At 47.5% G+C, this 15,373-nt stretch overlaps 2 protein-coding genes across 2 annotated transcripts in view; both read left to right on the top strand.

Moving 5' to 3' along the window:
• Positions 1-2,925, top strand: part of LOC109315166 (cytochrome P450 2C5-like) — an 11,859-nt gene extending 8,934 nt beyond the window's left edge. The window contains exons 9-10 of the mRNA XM_019542741.1: positions 1,439-1,580; positions 2,398-2,925. Coding sequence (XP_019398286.1) covers positions 1,439-1,580; positions 2,398-2,591 — 336 coding nt within the window. The 3' untranslated portion in view covers positions 2,592-2,925. The remainder of the gene's footprint in view (positions 1-1,438; positions 1,581-2,397) is intronic.
• Positions 2,926-14,655: 11,730 nt separating this feature from the next.
• CDRT1 (CMT1A duplicated region transcript 1) overlaps positions 14,656-15,373 on the top strand; it is a 31,580-nt gene continuing 30,862 nt past the window's right edge. Inside the window, exon 1 of the mRNA XM_019542740.1 lies at positions 14,656-15,290. Coding sequence (XP_019398285.1) covers positions 14,774-15,290 — 517 coding nt within the window. The 5' untranslated portion in view covers positions 14,656-14,773. The remainder of the gene's footprint in view (positions 15,291-15,373) is intronic.

The following is a 15,373-nucleotide window of genomic DNA, read 5'->3' as shown; positions in this document are numbered from 1 at the left end:
CCTAGCCCCCCCCCCAATGGCTGCCTCTGCCCGCCCCAGCTCCATACTTTAAAAAAAGCCCTGGGTGCTCACTGGGCGCTGCCAGGTGGTGGTGGTGGGGCAATCCCTGCTGCCCCCATACTGCATGGGGGGCTCTGCATGAGCTCCCTCGAACACCCCTGCTCCTCCGGCTCTTCCACAGCTGCCCCACCTGCCAGGGCTCTGGCCCTTTAAGGAAAAAAAAGCTGAGAAAAGCCCTAGGACTCACCACTCCTGGTGCAGCCTCGGGGCTTTGGGGGCTCCTGCAGAGTCCCCACATGGTGGGGGGAGTGGGGATCACTCCCTGCCCTCAGCAGCGATGAGCCCCAGGGTTTCTTCGGGTTTTTTTTTCTTAAAGGGCCAGAGCTGGCCTGTGCAGGGCACCCATGAGGGGGCTGGAGGAGCGGGGGGAGGGGTGGTTCAGGGGCTCATGCAGAGCCCCCCATGCAGCATGGGGCAGTGGGGATCACCCCCCTGCCTGGCAGCACCTGCTGAGCTGGGACTTTTTTCCCCCAAGTGCTGGGAACTGGGGTGGGCAGGGCAGCCATTGCTGGGCTGGGAGAGTGGGTAGTGGATGGGCCTGGCTGATTCGGAGATTTGGCCGAATCGAATCGAGACAGTGATTTGAATCACCAAATCAAATTGCTGTCCCCCAAGTCATCCAAATCCGAATCCAAAGTGAATAGTAGCCTCCTCACATAGGCCTGCTGCCTGGCTATCTATAGCAGGAAGCAGCTAGATGGGGGTGGACAAACTACAGCCATTCTATCCGGCCCGCAGGGCCCCTAAAAAATTTTAAAAGTTACTATTTATCTGCCTCTGGCTGCCTGTCCTGCGGCCCTCAATGCCTTGCCAAAACTCAGTAAGTGGCCCTGCGCCCAAAATAATTGCCCACCCCTAAGCTAGCAGGACATTCTCTGCTTTCCCTTTGTCCACCGAAAGAGGGCATTCAGCTAAACCTATCTGTTCCACAACCTGAGGGATAGAGGTAGGCTCTGCTTCTTGTTTGACTTTCCTGACCAGTGTTTTATTATGTCAAGGTGGGAGGAGAACCCTCTCTATTACAGTCTGTGGGACTGGCACCCAGGGCTTAGTATGGGTTCCTCTAGCAGTTTTTAAAATGCTAAATAAATAGATCAGGATATATTTTGGATTTCATGTGACACATCTCTGACTGAGAGTCATGCTCATGCAGAGGGGTAGGTAGTACAAAGGCTATGCAACAGTTAAGGTCCATTTAAGCCTCTCTCTTGAGTAGGCTGCACTGGCCGATCTGCAGAAGAATGAAATGGTCATGCTCTTTACTGAAGACAAAATGTTCCAGCTGTCCTTTCTTCAGGCTGTTCATCAGCTAAATAATCATATTAGCAATACCATATTTAAAATGGATGTTTATGATGTTTTCTTCTCAATTTCACAGGGCACACCTGCTATTCCAATGCTAGATTCTGTGCACACTGATCCAGTCCAGTGGGAGACTCCAAAACAGTTTAACCTGGGTCATTTCTTGGATGAGAATGGACACTTCAGGAAAAGGGAGGCCTTCATACCTTTCTCTGCAGGTAAACAGATCTGCAACTGTTCTATTTGAAATGTCATCTGCTTATGGTTGTACAGCAAATCCATCAGTGGGTCTAATCCTGCTCTCACTGGCCATGTCTACACATGCGCTTTTCTGCAAAGTAGACCAGTTATATGCAGAGTAAAGTATCACTGTCTACACATGGGATGCTATTAGGCTGCAGTAAACTAATTAACACTGCTGTTAGATAGTATTACCCAGGACAGTACTATTTTATGGCAGAATAATTAACTGCAATTAAACGTATGTGTAGATGCTGACTGTGGGCATACATTGTGTCCAATTAGCCCAGCCAGCAGGGGGCCAGACTCCTGCCTGCCACCTAGTTAAACAGCTTCACACTTTCAGCATCCTTGTGCCCCAGCCAGTCCCGATGCTGCCACTCAGAGCCCAGGATGGAGCAGAGCAGGAGTGGCCCTGGCATCAACTGCTCCACCCTGGCTCAAATTGCTGCTGTTCCAGGAGCATATGTAGATGCGGAGCCTGGGGGTAGTTTATTCCAGCTCAAACTGCCCTGGCGTTTATTGCTTCAAATTAATTGTATGTGTAGATGCACCCACTGATGACAAAAACTAAACTCCTATGGAGTTGAAGGGTATATTACACTACAGAATTAACTGAAGTCTCTTTTTTCAGTGTTGTCCCTAATCCCATTCATCCCAGCACAAAAAACCCTGTCACCTGTGTTTGGTGTTTCTTGCAACCTAAACTATCTGGCTCCCATCAATTTTGGTGAGTTTTGGATGAGAGCAGGGACTGCATCATGCCTGGCTGTTTTATTTCCTATGCTTTCTTAGGAAAGCGGGCATGCCCAGGGGAAGGGCTAGCCCAGATGGAGCTGTTTCTCTTCCTCACCATCCTGCTTCAGAACTTCATCTTCAAGGCAGCCACAGAAGACAAAGACATGGACGTGGTGTCTCTGTGGAGTGGTTTGGAGGAGAAGAAGTTGCACTACAAATTCCATGCTACCAGGCGCTCAGTATCTTCCTAAGAGGGTAGGGAACAGGAAGTGAGAACAAGTCAGGTGCATAAAGAGAATTCAAAATATTCAAAGAAATGCAGCAAAGCGATGAAAATGCTTAGCTCTGAAATCTGCCAGGCTCTCCCTCTGTGACATTAATCTGTCTGTGTTTCAGTTTCTGCAAAATGGGGAAGACAATGCCATTTTTATCCCATGCCATGTCTGTTATTTCTTTTGAGACTGTAAGCTGTATTTGGCAGGCCTGTATCTTTCTATGTGCTTGCACAGCACCTGGCACAATGGAGACTGACTTGGGTGAGGGTCTGTAAATATTCCTGCAATAAAAATACTTCTGATCACTTGCTCCTCCCAAGTGTATTTGCTTGTTTTACTTGTGGCCAGCCTGGACATTGGGCTTGAGGTTGCCTGCATATGGAGTGTTACTATGCCCAAATCTGGAAAGTAGAACCTTGGTCTTGGGCTGCCCAGCCTGCAGAACTGATGGTCCTGATCATGGTAAATGGCACTAAGGTGATGGCCCTGGTGGATTCAGTGTGTGCCCAAACAATTATTAGAAAATCCCTATTCTCAGATCCTGGGGAACCTCTGGATATGATGTACATCCAGTGCATTTATGAGGATGTGAAACTCTACTTCTGGGCCCAGGTACTGTTGTCAGTGGGAGGGCACACAAAGCTCATCTTGGTAGTCCTGGTGGACTCCTTGGTCTATCCTGTTGTCCTCAGCTATGATTGGGAAGGTTTTGAGGAAGTTTAAAGTAGGTTGCCGCTTCCCTTGACCAATCCAGGCCCCAGCCCCCAGTCTAGCAGCAGGCAGTCTACATAGGGGAAGGAGAAGCTGAGAGTTCAAGGGGATGACCCCAGGAGCCCACTGAGGAGACACAGCCCCAGGAAGAGAGGGCCAAAGCCTATACAGGAAAGTAAATGATGATGAAGTGATATCTGTGATGAATCGTATGCTATAGGGGAATAGTGAAACTACAAATACAGCCCAAAAGGCAACTGGTGTCCCGAAGCACTAACAGGGCCCAGAAGGCCACAATTTAGTGCTTCAGGAGTAAGACTGGGACAGCTGGGTACAGGAAGAAGCAACTGGCCAGAGGATGAAGGCTTACCCTGGGACCCTGGGAGTAGTGTCCTTAGTCATTATAAGATGCATCAAGGTATGGCAGGAAAAGAAAACCAAGCCAGTACCCTTAGACCATGTGGCTTAATGGATATGTCATCTGACTTTGGATCAGAAGATTGAGGGTTCAAGTCCCTTTGTGGTTCGATCATTTTCAAGCCTGAAATATAACAGCCTTAAAACTAGCATCCCAGGGTACAATAGGAAGCTTTCTCTGACACCAGCCAATGGACAGGTTATTCCACAGCTCACCTGAAAGCCTAGGGCTTCTGATGGCAGGCTTAGATGTTTATACACTAATGCCACAAGAATGGGAAACAAGCAGGAGGAACAATCGATACAATCTCAGAGGGACCATGGAGACCTGGTAGGACTGCACCACAGGCATAGGTGGATACATCTTGTATAGGAGGGATCATATTGGGAAGAAGGGTGGTGGAGTTGATCCTTATGTGAAGGAACATTACACTTCCTTAGAAGCAAAGACTGGAAACGAAGAAGGGTGACTTGAGACCATCTGGGTCAAGATATGGGGAGAGCATGGGGAAGACAATTTGACTGTAGGATTTTATTACAGACCTCCAAACCAAGAGGAACAGCTCAACCAGAAATTCTCCAGAGAGCTGGCAGAGGCTGCACGCTCTCAGAGCATGGTTGTCATGGGTGACTTCAACTACCCAGACATCTTGTGGGATGAGCGCTCAGCTAGATACGATCATTCACAAAGTTTCCTCACAGTGGTGATGCATAATGGGTGCACGGGAGTGCACGTGCACCCCCTGAGAGCACTGGTGCATGCCCTGATGGCCACTCTCACCGCTTAGGCAAAGGGCAGGGGGAGCAGGCAGGAATGCCGGTGCATCCCCTGCAAGCACTGGCCAATCACTGTGCTCGCTGCAGCAGCTTTCGGGAGTGGTTGTGGCTGCTTATGGGAGCAGCTGCAATGATTGGCTGGCGCTTGCTTCCAGAAGCAGCCGCAGCCACGACCCAAAAGCAACTTCAGTGACTGCAGCAATCAGCCATCCCGGAATGACCCAGAGGGACTGGTCACAGGGGGGCACAGACTTGCACTGAGGAGCTCTATCTAACACAAGAAGCCTATTGGCCAACCAGGGGCAAGACACTCCTAGACTTGGTTCTGGCCAAAAGGGATGAACTGAGGATCAAAGGGAAACTGAGCACCAGTGACCATGAGATGATCACTTTCTCCATTGACTGTAAGTCAGGGAAATTGGCCAGTAAAGTAGAAATCTTTGACTGTAGAAAAGCTGACTTCCACAAGCATAGGGGATTGGTTGGCAAGGCCCTGCAAACTATGGTCCAATGAGAAAGGGGGTACAAGAAGAATGGTTGTTCCTCAAGGAAGCAATCCTAAAAGCTCAAAGGAAGAAAGGCAGCAAAAAGCCTGGGAGACCCCCTTAGCCCTGAATACAGATTGGCAACTGGAATCAAGGACAACAAAAAGTCCTTCCTTAGATAAGTAGGAAGTCAGAGAAAAAAAGAAGGGAAGTATAAGGCCCCTAAAGAATGAAACTGGATGGCTGATAACCGACACTCAGGACAAAACTGAACTCCTGAAATCATACTTCACGTCAGTATTCCACCAGTCCGACAGTATTAGCCTACTTGACAGGTTACAGGATGGTCATGGTGGCGGTGACCACCATCCCACAGCTAGCATAGATCTTGTGGGGGAGCACCTACAAAGGCTAAATATCTACAAGTTAGAAGGACCAAATGAACTATATCCGAGGGTGCTATAAGAACCGGACGATGTAATCGCGCAACCAATGGCAAAGTTACGTGAAGACTCGTGGCACTCAGAAGATTGGAAGAAAGCCAATGTGCTGCCTATCTTTAAGAAAGGGAGAAAGGAGGACCCAGGAAATTACAGGCCAATCAGTGTGACCTCAATCTTTGGTAAAATACTGGAGAAAATTATCAAAGAACCCATTATAGACAGGCTAGCAAAAGGCAGTATTCTGAAGGATAGCCAACATGGCTTCATTATGGGCAGGTCAAGCCAGACCAACCTCATTTAGGTTGATCAGGTTACTGATTAGGTTACTCACCACCTGGACATGGGAAAGGAGGTTGATGTTATATACCTGGACTTCAAAAAGACCGTTGACCTGGTCTCTCATAAAGTCATGAAAAAATTGGGCAAATGTGGCCTTGACTCCTTTGTGGTTCAGTGGCTAGGTAACTGGTTCCGTGGTGGGACCCAGAAAGTATGGGTTGATGGAGCTGAGGCATCATGGTAGAGGGTGACCTGTGGCATCTCTCAGGGTTCAATACCTGCACCAGCACTTTTCAACATGTTCATCAACAATTTGGATTTGGGTATTAAAGCGAACCAGCAAAGTTCACCAATGACACTAAACTATGGGGGAGTGTGATCACGTTTGAAGACGTGCTGGCAATGCATGCCAACCTGGACAGGCTCGCGAGGTGGGAAGACCTCAACCAGATTCATTTAATATGCAGAAATGTAAAGTGCTCCATCTGGGGAGAAATAATTTACAACACACTTTCCAGTTCTGCAGTGCTACGCTTGCTAGCACCACATCTGAATGAGAGCCAGGTATTGTGATAGACAACAAAATGAACATAAGCCACCCATGCAATGCTGTAGCTGACAGAGCTAATCAAACAGTGGCATGCATCTCTCAAGACATCTCGAGCAAGGCTAAGGATGTCACCCTCCCTCTGTACTCGGCCTTAGTGAGAGCGCAGCTGGAATTCTGCCTCCAGTTCTGGGCACCGGAACAATGTGGTGAAGCTTGAGAGAGTCCATGCACATGATGGGAGTCCTAGAGACTAGGTCATATGAGGAGAGGCTGAAAGACTTGGGACTGTTCAGCCATGAGAAGAGAAGACTCTGAGGGTCTTGGTGGCAGCCTCTAAGTATATCAAGGGCATACATCAGGACCTGGGGGAGCATCTGTTTACCAAGGCCCACCAGGGGAGGACAAGAAATAATGGGCGCAAGCTGATGTAGGATCCCTTCAGGCTAGACATAAGGAAAAACTTCTTTACAAATCGTGTACTGAAGGTTTGGAACAGGCTCCCCCCAGAGGTGGTACAGTCACCCACCCTGGCAATCTTCAAAACGTGTCTTGACACCCACCTTGCTGGGCTCATCTGATCCCAGCTGTCTTTTCTGCCCAAGTGCAGAGGGGCTGGACCCGATGATCTGTAAGATCCCTTCCAGCCCCTAACAACTATGAAACTTTGAGAACCGGATTGGGTCAGAAGTTGTGTGGCCACCAGGAGACATCACAGACACCCCTGCAGCCAGGTCCTGCTACAGAGGTACCCAGGGAGGGAAGTGCCCCAAAGGGGCTTTAAGGGGGGAGGGTGTGTGGTCACGTGGATTGGCTAGCCCTCGGTGAAGAAAGGGTTAAAGAGTTGTTGGGCTGGGTTGACCATGCCTGGGTATTCTTGCAACCAATGCCAGGCCGACAGGTATCAGGGTCAGAGTCGGGAGGACTCTCGGTGCTGACGTGCCCTGGCTTCTGATCAGACACCCAAGCTACGCAGATTCCTGTTGGTATGGATATCTGGGTAACTTGTTGCCCAGGGGCTGGGGAGCTGCCCTGATACCCCGTTACACTTTGCATTGCTTAACAGAGCTGTGCAAGGCTTCGGACAGAGCTTCGTATCCAGAGAAGCTTCGGACGCTTTGGGGTCGGAAGCAGCACATCGGGGTCGAAGCGCTGCCTTGTTCGGCTTCCCGAAGCGGTTCAGAGCCGCCTCGGAGATCCAGCCGTAGGGTATAATGGGGAAACAATAAAATATCTATAACTTCGTTGTTTTTTGTCTGATGAACTTTTCAGAGATGCTAGACTATGCAGAGAGCATGAAACCTGCCAAGTTTCAAGAAGATTGGTGCAGGGGTTGTGGGGCCACTGTACCCCAAATTCTTGAAAGCAAAACTCCTGTCACATCTATGTGTTACAACACAGCAGGGTCAAAACTGCAGGGATTGTAGCTCTTGCTGAGGCCACAAAGCCTGCCAAGTTTCAAGAAGATCGGTGCAGGAGTTTGGGGGGAACTGCCCCTCAAGCTGCAGACAAGCAAAACTGGTGCCATGGGTGCTGTGGGACTGACTGTCTGGCTTGGGGCGGGAGGGGAGACGCTGCTGCAGGCCCGGCTGCGTAGCTGCTGGGTTCCCAGTTACCAATCCATCAGTCATGATTCACTCAGGGACCAGGGACTCAGGGACCAGCTCAATACACACGACCTAGTTACTACATAATGACTTAACAAATGTCAAGTAGCACCTACAAAACCAGGCTAAGGAGAGGAAAAAATCAATACAGACAATGAACTGCCCCAGGACAGAGACAGTGTTGGCTTGAGTTTTGTTGGTCAGCAGCTTGGGGTGCAGGGCCCCAGCCTCCTCCTGCACCAATCTCCTCCACAGCTGGCAGGCATCACAGCAGGGGCCATCATCCCTGCAGCTGTCACCCTGCTGCGCCTGAACACACACAGTGTCACCCGTGGCACCAGTTTTACTTGTCCACAGCTTGAGATGCAGTTTCCCCCAAGCCCCTGCACTGATCTTGAAACTTGGCTGGTTTTGTGGCCTCAGTAAGAGCTACCACCCCTGCAGTTTTGACACCCCCGCCCCCATGTAACACGCAGCCGTGACATGAGTTTGGCTTTCAAGAATTTGGGGTACAGTTCCCCCAAAACCCCTGCACTGATCTTCTTGAAACTTGGCAGACTTTGTGGACGCAGTAAGCGCTACCACCCATGCACTTTTCACCCCACTATGCTGTACTGCCTAGACTTGACATGAGTTTTGCTTTCAAGAATTTGGGGTGCTGCTCCCCCCAAACCTATGCACCAATCTTCTTAAAACTTGGCAAGCTTATTATTTCTGCAGACTCTACAGTCTCTAAAACTTTCATCCAAATCAGACAAAAACCAACAAAGGTATAGATATTTTATTGATTCCCCTTTATACCTTTGGAGCTGCTTCGGCTGGATTGAGGTGGAAATCCGGTCCAGAGCTCCAGATCGGATCACAGCCATCCAAAGTGGCCGGATCTGAAGCCAGATCAGATTGCTGCCGACTCACACAGGCCTAGTGCTTAAGTTTAATTATTAGCTAAGGAGAAACTTCTCACATGTCTCCTGATTATTTATTACCTGATTTAGGGCTCACTTCAGCTTCTGCATTTCTGATTTAATTAGTTTATAAGGTGTATCTCTATCCTGCCTCCTATCTAAAGGACAAAGTGTACGTATCACCAAAAAGTAAATAATTATAGTAAGAAGAATGTGAGAGGCAAGATTTTTGTGGGTTATTAATTGTATTGGACCAACTGCCCAGCTGGGAGAGATTCAGACAAGCTTTTAGGTACATGGCACCCTTCTTCAGGTCTTAGAGAAAAGAAGGCACATTTTGAATGAAGCAGTAGATGGAAAAATGGTCTGTGTAAAACTCCATATATAAATAAAAGCAGTCTGCTCTTCTGTGAAAAAGGAGAAAAGACATTGCTAAAGTAATGAATAGACAAGAAGAATGCAGAAGAAAGAAGTCACAGTCGATTTGCACCTTTATAGACTAAATCAGAGATGTATAGCATAAGCTTTTGTAAGCAGGGGTTTACTTCACATGCTGTGAAAAAAGAATAGCGTGAAGTGGAAGAGCAAGACCATTTGAATGGGAAGAGGGTTGTTAATACCTGTGGCAGAGAGATTAGCAGGGATTGAGTGTTTATAAAGAGCCATAAAGTCTGCATTTAGTCCTTGGCTTCTAGTGTCCAGTCATTTTACGAATCGTTGTTCCCAGGCCTATCTTTTGATGGTGTTCTGTAAATTTCCCTTGAGCACAAGAACTGTGAAGTCAGAGGTTGTATATAAAGCTCTCCCACCCATGTTCATGTGTCTCTGTCTTTAATCTTTTTTCTGTGATCATTCTTTTTGTGTAATTTTAGTCTCATTTCACCCATACAGTTTCCATGAAGGTATTTGGTGTCCTAGATAAGATGTAGCACATTCTTGCTTGTAGGATTTATAGATTCTGATGGTTTTGTTGTGAGGACTGTTGATTATTGTGGCAGTAGACATGAGCTGATAAGTTTTGCATCTGTTGTTAAGGTGTTAAGGCAGGGCTGGGTCCTATTTGATGTCTGTTGATTAGTGGGGGTTTTCTTCTGATGATGAGTTGGGAGAGTGTAACAGGGGACCATTACCAGACAGAGAACCCCAATGGTGTGGAGAGAATTGTGATGGACGACGTCAAGCAGACACCTATTGTGAGTCCTTTGGGGAAGGCACCAAATCCCTGGGAGGAGTGACAGGGCGCAAGCAGAAGATCCCAGGTAAAAGTTGAGTGGGAGGGTGCAAGTGAGTAAAGACTGTTACAAATAAAGCCCAAGTAGAGGAGACTCTATAATGGGACTCGAGGGACCAAACATAAGAAGGTGGAGGGAAAAAGACCCCACTTAGAGGAAGGGAAACCAGGCTGCTGAAGAAATAAGCTGGGCAAAGACCTCTGTACCCAAAGGGGAAGTTACTTGGTCAATGAGACATGGGTTGGGCATGGGCAAGGTATAGGGGGTGATGGAGCCATGAGCCAGAAACCAGAACACCAAATGTCTGTTGTTACATGATTCGCTGTCAACCCCCTTTTATTCCTTTTCTCTCGACAAGGCATGGCAGGAGAGTGAGGGAGAAAACAGCGATTAGAGCAGTTGGCGCTGAGAAGGCACTTGCTCACAAAGAGGTTAGAGTGTTATTTGTCAGAAAGCCAGGGTGGGAATATTTCTTGTAGTCCCTTGACTGATGTTAATATAATTCTGCAGTTGGCAGCTGAGGAATGTGATGGGTGGGCACCGTGTGCACTGGATCCAGTATGCAGGGGGCAAGGGAGGGCAAAATCCAGCCCATGGACAAAATCCAGGGTCCTTGGGCAAAATCCAGCACATGAACTGGCCTTACACCACTCATCCAGCCCAGGAGGCCAGATGAGTTTGACAACCCTGTCTTAGATCTTTCATTCCTCACACTCTCCAGGTTTCTAACCACCAATATACAGTCATTAATAATATGCATTTATTTACACTTTGATTGGATATATTTCAATTTCTTTGTTTCACTTAAACTTCTGGAACTAGTCTGAGCCAGTTCTCTTGGCAGGAATCAGTTAGTTGGGATTTATGTTTTTGTGAAAGTTACCCTTCTGGAAGGGAGAATTCTTGACCTTGTACCTTTACCATGATGGAATGTTATGTACCAACACTCTGCTTTTGTTAACTTATTTATGGTCTTCATTGAGAAAGATACTTTGTTTTGACAACCTATTTAAGAAACCTAACACAAATGTATCTGTTAAAACTAAACTACACAGTTACAGATATCAGATTCACCCAAAGAACCTTGTCGAACTACAGTTAATGCATTTGATTCCATCATAGCTTATACATATTAGTAGGAATAATTAATATAGTATGTTTGGATTATCTAATTTAAGGCCTTGTGCTTTGTTTTAATATGATCTAGTTCAGCTGGATGTGTTATTTGCTTTTTTTCCTTCACTAGGTGTCACATCTTCAAAAGTTCATTCTGTGATAACTCAGATGAAGGCTTTGGGGGCCTTCTGCTTTAGCCACACTTCTGCAGCTTAGCTCAGAATTTCTATTACTTACACATTTACAGCAACAACACACCATTCCAATCGTTATATAATAGAGGATATATACAAGATGGAGGCACTTATGCCAAAGGTAATGCATTCCTTACAGCCTAAAAAATATGTGGCAAGTTAAGCCTTGCTCTTCAGCCACTGTAGGATAAGGTTTTTAAAAATACCACGGTGCAGGGAGCCAAAGGGCTACCCCCTCCCTTGCCTGGTTACAGACTTGCCCTGCTCCCCAGACGTTGGCAAACCTGGAAATATGCCGGGCCATGATGAATCCTTCAGTTCCCTGCATCATGGCACTTTTGAGAGTTTTCTGCAGCTCTATGCAGAGCTGCAATGCACAACTTAAAATGTGATACATTCAAATTAAAATGCAATACAAAACAACCACAAAGATATTCCACATTTAATGTGGAATGTCTTTGTGGCAAGTTTTCCATTTTATGGTGCAAAAAATTCTTGAACGTGTCACATGATACAATTTATCATGTGATGAACAAGGTTAATTGCATAATAATGTCACCTGTGTCAGGGGCCTCAAGGTCTGAACCATTCTTCTTATTAGTTCAAGTGCAGCACAGTAGGTGACAACCAGGGGGGTATAGTCAATGGGGGTTTCCTTTTTCCTTCCAATATTAACATATATTAGGGGTGCACTGATAAAGATTTTCTTGGCTGATACCGATAGCTGATTATTCAGCAGGCATATTGGTTGATACCAATCCAATAACTGATTTACAGCAATGCAGCTGGGCAGTGTGGAAAGCAGTGCCTTCCAGGTAAGTGTGTGGTGGAGAAGGAGCATGGGGGAGGGAAAGGGTACCGGCTGAAGCCCCTATGGTGAGGGAAGGAGAAAGAGGGGCAGGGGCTGGGGGTGCTGCCCAGCCAGGGCAGTGAGTGGGACCCTGGGGCTGGGGTGAGGCGTGGGATGAAGCCACAGGTGACTTGTCCAGGGGATCAGCATCCCAGCACTTAAAAATGGTGGTGGGGTGCTTGAACTTCAAACGAGCTTAATTTAAGTGCCTCCACCACCATTTTAAGTGTGGGGATGCTTTTAGGACTGGAGCAAAACTGAGAGGAATGAGGGCTGAGGCAGGCTGCCTGTTGTGGGCTTGGGGCTCTCCACTCTGCTGTCTTTGCCCCAGAAGCCACAAGCTGGTTGTGCCACATCCCTTGCCTGCCTGACAGTGGGAGGCACAACTCGCTGTCCCCACTCCTGTGGGGGATGGGGGGCAGGGGATCCATGGCTGGTGTGCAGCTCCCAGAGCAAATGCAGTGAGCAGAAAGCCCCAAGCCCACAACACCACAAATCTGGGCAGACTGCCCCCCATGCTTCCTCTGTAGTCCATGTGACTGCTGGAGCTGAAGCATTGATGTAGCTCCAGGGGTAAAGGGGTCAATGTGGCTCTCCCCTTCTACTCCCCCCCACTCATCCCTTGCCTACCACCAAATTTGGGGGCTTCAGTTGCTGCTGGCAACTCAAATCAGTGGCAAGTGAAAATGGGGGGTGAGTAGTGACAAGATTTATTCCTTGGTTCCAGACCTGCGCCAATGCAGGTGATCTAGCAGCTGCACCAGCAAGCCACCATCCTGTCACCAGAGATGAGGCGTCTGGCCTATGAGAAGCTGGCAGGTCAGATCCAGCCTGGGAGACTAAATAATTTGGACAGTCCTTAATTAAAGGACTAGGGAAGATGGAGTTCGTTAAATGAAAGCCTTTCTTGGTGATTTTGTGTTCCAAATGTTTCGTTTCCTTTTTTGTCTTCAATAAAATGTTTTAAAGATTTTTCAGCAGAGGTTGTGTTATAATATGAGTTCCCAGCGGTAGCTTGACATGACTCCCTGAACCACAGGGAAGTGATTGATACTGTAAAAGTGACTGTGAGGTGTAGAGTGATTGTGGGAGTGAGACAATTTGCTATTAACACAAGATCCCACTGAATTCAACTGGGTTACTTGTGTCATTTAAAGTTAAGCACGTGTTTAAGTACTTTGCGGATCTGGGGCCTTCCAGGTGTTTTCTTGATATTCAGCAGCATGGAGGCATGTGTTCTTGGAGAAGGAAGATCAAGAAGTGGGCTGAACAATTTTGTTGGTAGTTGCAATCAAAAAACTAAGTTACCTATAACCCAAAATATCACCCCTTTCATATTTCAACATTTACAGTGTTCACATGATAATCATTTATTTTTAATAATTTTTCATTTGTTTGCTTTATAAATTCTATGCACAGGAGACACCTGTGTGCAGTGTTCAGTTTTAGGTGTAAGCCCTTACTTTCAATATAAAACAGCACAAATACAATTCCATGAAAATATATACATGCCAAAATTACCTGCTCCTTACATTTTTTTGCAGTAATTAAAAGCTGCTTGTCCAGTTAAAATACCCACTGCTTCTTTTTTGGATTTAATGCCTAGGTGAACAGGGCTCTTTTAATCAGCCTTGGTGAGACTGCAGCTGGAGTTCTGCATCCAGTTCTGGGTGATGCGCTTCAGTGGAGAAGCTCGAGAGAGCGCAAAGGAGGGCCACGCACATGATTCAAGGCCTGGAGACCAGGTCATATGAGGAGAGGCTGAAAGACTTGGGACTGTTCAGCCACAAGAAGAGAAGACTCTGAGGGGCTTGGTGGCAGCCTATAAGTATATCAAGGGCGTTCATCAGGTCTTGGGGGAGCATCTGTTTACCAAGTGGAGGACAAGCAATAATGGGCACAAGCTGATTGAGGATCACTTGCAGGCTAGACAGGAAAAACTTCTTTACAATTGCTGAGGGTTTGGAAAAGGCTTCCCACAGAGACAGTACGCTCATGCACCCTGGTGATCTTCAAAGCGTGTCTTGCTGCCCATCTTGCGGTGTTCATCTTATCCCAGCCATCTTTTCTGCCCAAGTGCAGGGGGCTGCACCCAATGATCTGTAAGGTCCCTTGCAGCCCCTGACAACTATGAAACTATAAAACCTTTCAAATGACACGCAGCTTCCTTGTATATAAATACTGACAATAATCCCCATAAAAATGCAGTGAAGCAAAAACTTGGGTTAAAAGCTCCATGCCAAAGATACTGCTTAATTTTTCATTTCGTACAGTTAATGTGGTAACACTGAGGAATCGCATCTATTACGTTCAATACGGTATGGGAGCTGCTTCAGTAGCAGGTTGTAGGAGGTTTACGGTAGCAAGGGTGTCTCCTAGGAGTTCCGTACAATACAGGAGGCGAGTTCCGCAAACCCCGGCTCTGTGACGTGGCTCTTCCCGCGCCGCGGCTCCTCGCCCAGCGCTGGGACTGGAACGGCAGGGAGCGGAAGCGGGCGACGGCACAGGGGCCTGCCTTCTCTGCTTTCCCTGCCTTCCAGCTCACTGTTTCATTCGCTGAATTGGAACTGAGCCGAGAAGGCTCCCACCGAGGACATGGAAAGGCAGGAATACAGTCTGCACTTCGCTCCTGATCTGCGGTGTGAGAAGAAAACAGATTTAGTTCCTGTTTGCCAGACTTGTGAAATGTGTGTCTTGGGCTGGAAGGTCTTTTCCACCAAGGAGTGGTTCCTGCGAGCCAGCAGCATCTCCCAAAAGAAGTTCCTGACAGGGATTGTGAAGCGACTGAACAGCCTGGATTTACTAAGGTATACTGAGAAAGTCCTTCAGGCCACCCATGGGAAGGATGCCGTTTATGCTCGGTCTCAGATCACCAGCAGCCTTAAAGAGCGCCTGATGACATCCAGTTCTGACCGGGCCTTGGATACAGAAATGCTAGAGCGAGCAATGCTGGACACATGGTGGTGGTTCACAAACAGTACCTACTGGACCAAAGCAAACTACACTCTCTTCTTGCTTCAGATGTGTGATCCTAAGTTACTGCTCATAGCTGCTAACCTGGTCCAAGCCCTCCTCAATGAAGAAGAGAGTTTCAGCTCAACAAGCGAAGCAGGTAAAGACTGTAAAATGCTGGGTAGCTAAAAGGATCAACCCTTCAGTCCAGCACCTTAATTCACTGATGGGCAGGAATGCCGA

The sequence above is a fragment of the Crocodylus porosus genome, unplaced genomic scaffold, assembly GCF_001723895.1.
Source record: "Crocodylus porosus isolate Cpor-Errol unplaced genomic scaffold, CroPor_comp1, whole genome shotgun sequence".
NCBI lineage: Eukaryota > Metazoa > Chordata > Crocodylia > Crocodylidae > Crocodylus > Crocodylus porosus.
This window is presented reverse-complemented; position numbering and strand designations above follow the sequence as displayed.